The 11,750-nt window shown below is 42.2% G+C and overlaps 1 protein-coding gene across 1 annotated transcript in view; it reads right to left on the minus strand.

Moving 5' to 3' along the window:
- LOC138674023 (uncharacterized) overlaps window positions 1-1,914 on the minus strand; it is a 61,964-nt gene extending 60,050 nt beyond the window's left edge. The window contains exons 1-3 of the mRNA XM_069762001.1: window positions 1,830-1,914; window positions 884-975; window positions 696-758 (exon numbers count right to left, since the gene is read on the minus strand). Of these exons, the coding sequence (XP_069618102.1) occupies window positions 696-758; window positions 884-975; window positions 1,830-1,884 (210 nt within the window). The 5' untranslated portion in view covers window positions 1,885-1,914. The remainder of the gene's footprint in view (window positions 1-695; window positions 759-883; window positions 976-1,829) is intronic.
- Between the last annotated feature and the right edge of the window lie 9,836 nt (window positions 1,915-11,750).

Here is an 11,750-nt window from a genome sequence, read left to right on the forward strand (position 1 = left end):
GTAGAACGGGTTCAATAGCTAGTAGTATAGTAATAACAGACAACGAAAGGATGACTTCCGTGTGCTGTCCATTATTTTTTCACATAGTCATTGACTTTCGTTGATAACTTTGATCCGCAACACGGATCAAAGTAAAACATGTCTTCACTTTCTTTGGGGTTTTGTGGTGTGGAAAATAGATCTGCCAAAAAAAGTAATGTAAAAAAAATTGAATCATTATTTGGGGGGTTTCCAAATAAACTAATAAGTGAAACCAGTTTTAGGCTATGAGCAGACATTTTTTTTGGCAGATTACGCTTCACAAAACTCCACAAAACGACACTTCTGTGTACTTGTTCCATCTTATGTCACTTCCTTTTACTGCTTCAGGGGGTTCGGAAATCCTGAAGTAGTTGAAAGAAGTGACATGTTCAATCTTTGGGTGTCTTCTATTTCCAGTATACAGTAAAAGACGCCCGCGAAACCACTTCAGGAAACCGATTCCCAGTGTTTTCCTAAAGCGACTTCAATTGGGAAAACTCAGTGGCTGCGCTGAAGTCTAAAAGACGCTGTGTTCACATAGTAGATCTTATAAGTCAAATATAAACTGAACCAAAGGTGATACAAGTGTAAGTAATTACTTATAATGATGAGAACCCATCTTTAGCACCATAGAAGCCCTTAGACCGGTAAAATTCACTGCTGTAATAATGTACCTTGTACTTCATAAATGAACACAGGAATATTATCACGCCATCAACAGCTGTCCCATCTTCTACCTAAAAAGAAGAAAATAATTTCTATCATATATACCATCATTTTTAAAAAAAGATAATCTAATGCAGCATACTGTATATGCCAGAGTAAAGGACATATTTTAATATATACGTTTGCATATATTTACCATGGCTTTCTGCAAGCAGCTGGGCATTGCAGCAGAGTCTTGTTTGGCGTCTCCATCTCCATTTCTAATTATGTAAATTGATGTTGCAGCATCTAGAACCAATTATGTTCAATTAGTATAATTTTAGAATTTAATATAATATATTTCCTTATTTATTTTCGTGAAGAGATCCTAGAAGATACATTAAAACCTGTTCCAAACATGTCACCTCTCTTAGAAGACCACTCAGGCATCACAAACTCCTGCACATAAAGTAATCAGTCACAAGAGAACACACCATGTATGTGAAGCAACACATATTTTGGCTCAAGACGTCGCTCACTGGCTTGTAGAATCATAAAAATATGGTCAATATATGATAGTAATAAATATCATAAGAGAGTCACAAGACCAAAGATTAAGAATAAACAGAGAAAGAAAGAAAGAAAGAAGTCAGCCAGTAAGCAGGAGCAAGGTGTCCAGATGCTTACCGCAAACAACAGACGTTTCACGCAAAATGCTTCATCAGGGGTTAACATGCTTAGGAATGGTCATTCATATCACCCAACACCTAGCAGTCCCAGTAATCAGCTGTTATTAGTCATGGTGGTGGCTGGATGTAAACATTGTATGGAGCTGCACTGCACAGCTCCATACAATGTGTAGAGTCCTTCACCACCGGGTGCTGCAAATAACATTTATGTAAAATTTTCCCAATCAAAATTATTAAGCTTAAAGAAGACATTCATTTGTACAGATTGCTGTACAGAATGTCTAAGGAATTCGCTATACAATGCAGGTTAATGCCTACCATGTCGTCTTTCATTTAACATTCACTTTTGTTGAAAAAGGACATTTTAAGTCAATACATACATTAAAATAAAATGCATTATGTATATTCTACTGATCTTGATTTTGATTTGGTAAAATATTGTTCGAACTGACAGTGTAAATCTTTGACACTCACCAAAGCAAATTGTGACTCCAATCACCAGAAGTGGCAATATAGTCCTCATGTCCATCCTACCAGCAAAGTACGTCTTCAGTGTGTACTGTATAGAGACACTGGGGATTTTGTCCATTTATACAGAATAGTTTAGTTGTACATTCAATACTAACCAAACAAACATCATAAGGAAGAAAGTGTGATATCATTGTGAAACATAAGACAGATGAAATCTGATGATCATGATACTTGTCGTATTAGCAAGGAGGATCAAAGGCTGATGCCTTAATGTTTAATATTATTCTCAAGTCAATATATACAATGTTATCTAACACTTTACCTGACGGAATAAGAGGTGCAAAAAGAAAACACAGGTAAGTCATGATGAAATTCATTACTTAATGGGAAAATACAGACTAGAGCAGGTCACTCTGAGTTTAAACACAATTACCAGCTAGAACAGTGTTCCTAAACACACCGGTCCTCAAGAGCCACCAACAGGTCATGTTTTCAGTATTTCCTTAGTATTGCACAGGTGATAATTGCATCACCTGCACAGGCAATAATTCCATCACCTGTGCGATACTAAGGAAATCCTGAAAACATGACCTGTTGGTGGCTCTTGAGGACCGGAGTTGGGGAACACTGAGCTAGAATATAATTGAGCATTCTGTAGATTGTCACAGTCAACAACTAGAACTGGATTTCGCTTACACTAAAAGCCATCTCTGAAGACAGGGAAAACACTGTTTCCTGATGTTTGTAGTCAACAGCCATCTCAGCCAATACTCAAACACACAGAGGAGCACTCAGAGAACAGTTAGAATGCTGTTTCTTGCTGTTTGTATTCAATTCTGTTCACTTCTTCCTCATGCAAATGCAATCAAACACAAGAGCGGTGTTAGCACTGCAGAGGCAGGGAATGAGAGCTCATCTAGCCCGAACCCAAACGTGCCTACGTGCAGCGGCATTATGATGTCACTTTATCTTGGTGCTGAGGACCAAAAGCCCTAAAAGCAATGATAAGGTAAGCACGGAATAGGAACTGAAGATAAAGAAGACTGTTATTGCAGATGGGGGAGGAGTGTTTAGTGTGAAGGGGCTATATGGGGGGACAATATGGGGGACGTGTTGTCAGAGAGGGGAGAAATGTCAGAGAGAGCAGTGTGGTGGAAGGACAGTATGAAGAGAAGGTAGTGTTTGGGGGACAGTATGAAGAGGATGCATTGTATGAGGGACAGAATGGAGAGGAGCTGTGTGTGTGTGGGGGGGACAGTATGAAGAGGGGGCAATGTTTGCAGAAAGTATAGAGAGAGTCACCATGCGGGGGACAGATTGTAGAAAGAGAATGTGGGGGACAGTATGGTGAGATGCAGTGTGTTGAGAGTGGTATAAAGATGGGCAGTTTGGGGGGGGGACTGTATAGAGTTTACAATTTTTTTATATTATTTAAATCAAATTAGTATATTATCACTATTGAATTAATTATTTACCCATTGGTTTTCACGTAGTGGCAGAATGTGCTGTGCAGGAAAACTACACATGGTTTTTATGTGCTTCATCCATACTGGCTATAAGGCCTCATTCAAACATTAGTATTTTTACATCATCAGTACTTCATCAGTATTAGTATGCCAGAACCAAGAGTGTCTCCAAAACACAGAACTGGTGTCAATCTTTCAATTATAGTCTTTCAATTATAGTTTTACTCTGTAAGTTCCACTCATGGCTTTGGCATACAAACACTGATGCAAAAATATTGATGTGTGAATGAGGCCTAAACTATGGTAAACTTAAGGTTGCCCTTAAAGGGATTGTCTAAGGACAGGTCTGGGGCTGTTATTAGGCCTATGTCATGCTTATTGGGGTTGTCCACTACTAGGACAACCCCCTTCTAAAACTAAAATAAAATAACAAAGCCTATACTCCCCTCCTGTGCCTGAGCTGTTCCCGTGGTGTTGGCACTCGCTCTCCCCCTGGCTGCGATGCGGTGTTGTGACATTTTACTCCAACGCCCAATCAGCGCTGGCATCACCGTCTCCGCCTTTTTATGAACTGAACATGAGGAGGAAGTCAAGGCTGCAGCTCATCCTCTGGGACGCCAGGGCTGATTGGGCTCCGGGCATCACATGTAATTCCACCGAATCACAGACCCAGGACCACAAGTGCTGACAGTGCTGGAACTGGGCCGACGTGGGAGGAGAGTATAGGATTTATTATTTTATTGGGGCAGAACATTTAGTTTAAGAGGTTGTCCTACTAGTGGACAACCCCTTTAAACACAGGGAGCTGAAGAAATCGTTGTTGAAGCAGTGATTGCAATTGACTGAACTCCTCCACCACTCATGGATGATCCCATAGGTATAACCACGGGCCATGCACAATCACGGTGGCATAAATGCATGTCACAGGGCATTGTGGAAGGAGATTTAGTTAAAATTTCAAAAGAATTTAACAACCAATTTGACATGCGTTATGAAAGTAAGTACAATACTCTCATCAGTGAAGTGAGACATTAAATTATTAATTTCATTTGTAACTTAAAGGATTTGTGATGAGTTTGGAAGTTGTGTCCTATCAATAAGATAGGAAATACCTTCCTGATCTTTGGGGAACCTGACCAATGGTACTTCCACCAATCCCAAGAACAGGGCTCTGAAAAGGTAAGTCTAAATGTGGCAGAAGCCAAGCATTCATTCATTCATTAAATCCCTATGGGAGTTCAGAGATAGTCGAGTGCTGTACATCTGAGTTTATAACATGGATCTTTCATTTTAGCTTTCTTTGTTCTAGGAGTATGATAACATTATTCAAAATTATGTCCTATCTAAAATGTTCTATGTTAATAGTTTATTGGATTTGCAATATTATACTTCTAAAGTTACCAGTTAATTGGAAGGCAGAGTAGAAAACACAGTATAGTTTATTCAAATATTCCGTATATACTCAAGTATAAGCCGAGATTTTCAGGCCATTTTTTTTAGGCTGAAAGTGCCCCTCCCAGCTTATTCTCGAATTATTGTCCCAGGGGGTCGGCGGGGGAGGGGGAGCGGCAGGAGTGGCAGCTGTCACATCATACTCACCCTGTCCTGGCACGGTCTCTGCTTCTCCGATGGCCTTTGGTGCTGGCAGCTTGTTCCTGTGTTCAGCGGCCACTTGGTACCGCTCATTAAAGTAATGAATATGAATGCAACTCCACTTCCATAGGTGTGGAGCGCATATTCATTACTTTAATGAGCGGTGCCACGTGACCGCTCAGCACTGGAAGGAGCTGCAGGCCCCGGAACAAAGCAGAGAAGTGCAGAGACCACGCCAGGAGGGTAAGTATAACGGGAGAGGGTGAGCCATGCGATATTCACCTGTCCCGATTTCACCGCCGCGCTGTGACGTTCAGGTCAGGGGGCGCGATGACCTGTTTAGTGCACGCCCTCTGCCTGAACAGTCACTGCAGAGACCCAGAAGACACAGCGGCGCGCAGCAGTGGAACGGGGACAGGTGAATATCACAAGTGCCGGGGGCCTGATCCAGCGGCGACTCCGGCACCTGGCCCCCCATATCGCGCCGGTGTCCCCGCTTGCCAGTTGAGTATGTCTTTTTTTTATCGCAGCAGCAGCATACGGGGCGTAATATTCTATGGAGCATCTTATGGGACCAGCAACCTTTATGGAGCAGCATACGGGGCATATTATACTATGGAGCATCATATGGGGCCATCAATCTTTATGAAGCTGCATACGGGGCATATTATTCTATGGAGCATCTTATGGGGCCATCAATCTTTATGGGGCAGCATACGGGGTACATTATACTATGGAGCATCTTATGGGGCCTTCAATCTTTATGGAGCAGCATGATAGGGGTCGAGTTCCTGCCTCTGCACAGGGGGAATCTCGAGCCATCTCCGCTGCGGTCTTCCATTCTTCTCCTGCCGCAGTGGAGCCTGCTGAACGGAGGCGTCGGTCCCAGCGTCATGCTCAGTCTGACACTGTGCGAAGGGTTACTGCTGTCCTTCCAGCTTCTGCCATTGTAGCTAGTACTGGTCAGCAGCGAGCAGAAGTCTTTGGGACTAAGTCCTACTTTTCCCCTTCTGAGCATGCCCAGGGTAAGATCTTTCATTGGAGATCAAGGGTCACATGCTCAGGTACTGCAGCAAATCCTATTGGTCCTCTAGGAAGGTCCTGAAGGTGTTCAACATCTGTGGCAGCCTCTCATTGGTCCTTCTAGGAAGGTCCTGTACTTGCTGCAGCTATAAGAGGTGCGCATGACTGCACAGCCATGCTCTAGTATCAAATATGTATGAGCTCAGCGCCAGTGTGGTCGTGTATGCAGTCAGGGACCCGGCTGAAATAAGCCCCTAGAATGCTGGCACCTCCTGCGAGGAGTGTATGTCTGAATTCAGGGCTGGCTAATAGCTACCGGAGAGGAGCTGCATGTTGGTTGGACTGCATGACCACTGTCGGCTCTACACAGTAGCTGTGTCCCCTGTGAGCTTAACAGGGCACAGCGTTCTCTTTACTATGGGCTATGAAGTAACAGAGTTCGTTTGTACTAATTTGCTTCGCCGCCTTGTTTAGCAGCAGGTTCTTTCCTGCATGGTGGATCCAGGGTTAAGAACGCACCTATCTCATTTAATAAATATATTCGGTGCGTTCCGCCAACCCTAACACAGTATACGGGGCATATTAATCTATGGAGCATCTTATGGAGCCATCAACCTGTATGGGGCAATATACGGGGCATATTATTCTATGGAGCATCTTATGGGGCCATCAACCTTTATGGAGCAGCAAATGGGGCATATTATGCTATGGAGCATCTTAATGGGCCATTATTAACCTTTGTGCAGCATTTTATGGGGCATATTATTCTATGGAACAACTTATGTGGCTATCAACCTTTATGGCGCAGCATATGGGGCATATTATTGTATGGAGCATCTTATGGGGCCATCATTAATCTTTTATGCAGCATTATATGGGGCATATTTTTTGTATGGAGCATCTTATGGGGCCCATCATGAACTTTATGGAGCATTATATGGGGCGTACTTTGTATGGAGCATCTTATGGGGCCCATCATGAACTGTATGGAACATTATATGGGGCTCCTGATTCAATATGTATATTCAAAAACATTTAACCTACTGATGTTTCAATTAATTTTACTTTTATTGGTATTTATTTTTATTTTTGAAATTTACCGGTAGCTGCTGCATTTCCCACCAAAGGCTTATACTCGAGACAATAAGTTTTCACAGTTTTTTGTGGCAAAATTAGGGGTCTCGGCTTATACTCGGGTCGGCTTATATTCGAGTATATAAGGTAGTTTATTTTGGAGCATGCACCTGTATTAGTGGTGAAAAAGTAACTAAACATTTCCAACGAGAAAGTTTTTTTTCGTACTTTCCCCTGAGACCTTTAAAGATCCCTCCAAAGACCTCTATAATGTGTGCAGTTCAGGAGACTTGATCCCACATATCCCGTCTAAATTCATAAATCTATAATTTCTAATGAACCCATACTACGCTCTATGTATGTGCTTGAAAGGGTTGGGAAGATGGCTATCACCCCCTGAAGACACCAGTTGTTTTAATGTGTGCAAAATATATTGTATCGCATGTCTTTATCCTCCTGGGGTCTGCAGTTCCTCTTAGTTAGGGGTAACAGTGTTAACTGTAAAACCGGCCCATAGTTGGGGAAGAGTATTAGGGACCAGTGTGGCAGTTCCTGGTTTGAAGTTAGTTAGTACTGAGATACAGATAAGGAAGTACACCCACAAAGGAGAATCTTTTGCACTGGGTGTGTGTGGAAGCAACAGATTCGCAAAGGATCAAGTTATTCAACAAGCAATCCTACAGAGGTGACAGTTCCTCATAGCAGGCAAATAAGGGCACCTAATCTGGAAGAGTGTAAGAAGGTTGCAGTGTTAGCCAGACCTGGAGATCAGTGTGAAAGAATACAGGGTCAGCCAGGCTGGGGCACATTAGTAAGGTCGTGAAACGGACTGAGTGGTGGAACCAATGTGTCAGGACCCAAAGTAAGACTGGAGGGGTGTAACTAGGAGCCTCACCCAATTCGACCTCAGATACACAGTTGCATACGATACTGTGATCCAAGAAGAGACAAAGGAGGTGAACCAAGTGCTACTCCAGGGCTGACCTTGGGTAGATGGCAGCAGACCCTCTAGGAACAGGTAGCTGGGGCAGCCTGATGAAAGGTCCAGTAGATACAGGCAGGGGCTGTGAGAACACAGGAACCACGGGTGCAGATGGGACCAGCTGATGTAAAGAGGGGCACTGTCAGGTGCAGGCTGGACAGGTTGATAGACAAGCAGACTGGTCCGGTTGATAGAAAGGCAGGCAGGCATGGCTGATAGACAGGCAGGCGGGCATGCATGGCTGATAGGCAGATATAAAGGAATACCAACACTGGGTCCTGAGAACTAACAAGATTGTTAGGAATAAACATTGCACAGGCACCTCCCACAGGGTGGAGGTTCCTTAAATAGTAAGTGTTCCCCAGCCATTGGCTGATGCACGCTATCCCTTTAAGACACCAGGACTGCGCATGTGCCTAAGTGTAAGGGATGTGTTGGGGGGCTAAGTTATGCCCTGCATCCCTTCACGTTCCTTCCCAATAAAGCGGGTACTTTTTATGTGCAGAGTTATGTGTTATGTGGTATTGTTTTATTGTGTACTAATTTGCTAAATAATGTTATGATGTTGGTGTACTATGTAAGCTATGTATCTTTATGGACTAGAGATAGAGATAGGAAGATACAGTGTTAGAGTAAGGTTTAGTAATAGTAATGGGTAATATACAGTTTAGTGAAGGGGGGGGGGCACTGTAGATTAGGATATAAGATAAAGTTATGATAAGAAGTAGGAGATTTCCAAGTAGGAGTGGCCAGGACAGTTATAGTTGAGGCACTTCCTGGATTTAGTTAATTAGAGTGTGGGATGAGTAAAAGTGAGTCTGTTGCAGTAACAAGTTCAAGAGGAGCCCAGCAACCCCAGGCCTTGAGGCTGGAAGTTACACGAACATGGAGGGACAAGTGCAGCAAGAGAAGAAGACGACCCTTCAAGTAAGTCCTCATCAGACTGATAAGTGTTTTTTTCTCAAGAATTTCTGCTTACTTCTGTTACTTTGTTCGATTCCCATATTTTTGCACTGTTTTATTGTTAGTTATATTCTACTGCTTCCTCCCCGCGAGAACCTGATTCCTGTTAATAAACCCCTCAACTGTTGGTCTGTCTGTTCCGTGGTGACACCCTCAGTACCTGCATACTATTACATTGTCACCACATTTGTGTCACAGAATTTTATACTGTACCATTGGGCAGTGAAGACAAAATAACTACATTTGTACCACCAAAATTTTGTTTTAGCCAAAGATTTTACATTTTCACACAAGAAGTGGGTAATAATGACACCAAAATGTGTCCCACAATTTCTACTGAATGTGGCAATATGCCATATGTGGCTGTAAAGTATGAGGAAAAGTTCATCAGCTCACCCTTGAATTGTCCACAGCAGGTGCAGTTATCCACGAAGGTGCATGGAATAGCGTTCAAGCCCGCATGCAAAATTAATCCATGATAATCCAGCACATCTTCCTGATTGTAAAAAACTTTATCTTTATTCAAATCCTCTTAAAAACATTGTTAGAGATCAAGACAGAAAGGGATACCTAGTCCCACATGAGAATAAAACTTGTGGCTGTACGGTACCACCTAGCCATAAGGAGAGACTCGGAAGGAGAGGAGCGTTATTTGCCTCCTGGAGTGCAGATTTTCCTGGAAGACTTTGTGGACTCCATATACAGAGCCCCTAATAGCTAGAAGAGCAGAATCCCCCTCAAGTGACTCCATTTGGGAAACTATACCCCTTGGGGAATTTATGTACAGGTGTAGTGACGATTTTGACTCCATGGGTATTTTCCAGAAACAAGCAGCAATGAATGTTGCCGAGTGAAAAGTGCAAACTGCCGTTGTAGTGGCCAGTACGCTGTAGTAACCAGTACGTTGCAGTCACCAGTACGTTATGCCCAGCTCATGCTTCTGGAGACATGCACCTGTAAGTTAGGCGGGCTCTCAATGCTTCAGAAATGCCAAATGTGGACGCTATATGTGGTTTATGTACACTGTGGGGCTCAGAAGGGAGGTGGCATTTGGATTTGGGAGCGGAGAATTTGCTGAATTTCTTTTGGTGGGTGAGGAGCCATTTTGTTTTTCCAGAGCGTTTGTGCTACCAGTAACATGGAAGATCCCTATATTTCCATTAACAGATGACAGAGCTGAGTGAGGACTTGCTTTTTTTGTGGATAGAGTTGAAGATTTTATTGAGAACATTTTACATAATGTTTGGGATCACATTTATCCGGCACCCTACGCTGAGCACTTACTTTGAGGTTTCCATCTAAATCTCCAAGTGATGTGATTCAGATGAAACCCCTGAGGGAGCCATTCACTATAATTACACAGCAGAGTTACTCTGGACTTCATCTGGCCTCTGTTCAGCGGTGTCCTTTTCAGAAGTGCACAAAAAACTGTGGCTAACAGCACTTTTATGCAATCCTAAAAAGACGGACACTGCCCGATCACAGGTCAGACGGCGTTTACAGTGCTTCCATCTGCCTCATTATAGGGAAACTTCTGCCAGAGGGTCCATCTGAATCACGTATTTCAGAGATTTACTCGGAAACCCCAGTGTAAGAGCTCAACACAGAGCGCAGGATAAATGTGTGCCAAGCCTTACTTCGATCTTTGGGAGGCAGAATGAAAAAATCAACAGCATGTGAAGAATTGGTTTTATTTTTTACGCCGTTCCTCGTGCGGTATAAGTGATTAGGCGACTTTATTCTTCTGGTCGGTGTGATTACAGTGATACCAGATTTATATCGGGTTTTTATGTTTAGCAGTAGTCACACACTTAAACGACGCTTTTTATTGCAAAAAATATTTTTTTGTAGCACCAGATTTTGAGGGCTATAATTTTTCCATATTTTGGCCCACAGAGTCATGCGAGGTCTTTTTTTTTGCGGGACAAGTTGACGTTTTTATTTGTACCATTTTTGATCACATGACATTTTTTGATTGCTTTATATTCCGATTTTTGGGAGGCAGAACAAACAAAAAACAGAAATTCAGGAATTTCTTTTGGGGTGGAGGTTTATGCCGTTCCATTTTCCGTGTGTGGTAAAATTGATAAGGTAGTTTTATTTTTCAGGTCAGTACGATTACAGTGATACCTCATTTATATTGTTTTTTTATGCTTTGGCGCTTTTATACAATAAAAACTCTTTTAGAGAAAAAATAATTATTTTTGCATGGCTTTATTGTGAGAGCTATAACTTTATTTTTCCGCTGATGGAGCTGTATGATGGTTTGATTTTTGCAGGACAAAATTATGTTTTCAGCAGCTCCATGTTTATTTCTATCTGTCTTTTTGATCGGGTTTCATTCCACTTTTTGTTTGGCGGTATGATGATAAAGCATTGTTTTTTGCCTTGTTTTTTTATTCATTTTTTTATGGTGTTCAGTATAGGGGTTAATTAGTGGGACAGTTTTATAGGTCAGGTCATGCGGACGCGGTGACACCAAATATGTGTACTTTTATTGTTTTGGATTTTTTTTTCATTCAAATATTTATTTAGAGATACAATATCTTTTAATTTTTTTATTATTATTTTTGATTTTTTGTTTTACATATTTTTACAATTATAATTTTTTTTACTTTGTCCCAATATGGGACTATTATTTTTTGCATGCTGATTGCTTCTACAGCATGGAGAAGAAGCAGGATTCCCATGCTGCATAAACTGTCAGCTCTGCAGTGACAGACAAACTTGCTCATCATGCATAGGGCATGATCAGCAAGTTTGCTAGGTCTGGTGACCCGGATGTCATGACGACATCGGGTCACCATGTCAACGATAGGGACC

Source organism: Ranitomeya imitator, chromosome 4 (assembly GCF_032444005.1).
Source record: "Ranitomeya imitator isolate aRanImi1 chromosome 4, aRanImi1.pri, whole genome shotgun sequence".
NCBI classification, from domain to species: domain Eukaryota; kingdom Metazoa; phylum Chordata; class Amphibia; order Anura; family Dendrobatidae; genus Ranitomeya; species Ranitomeya imitator.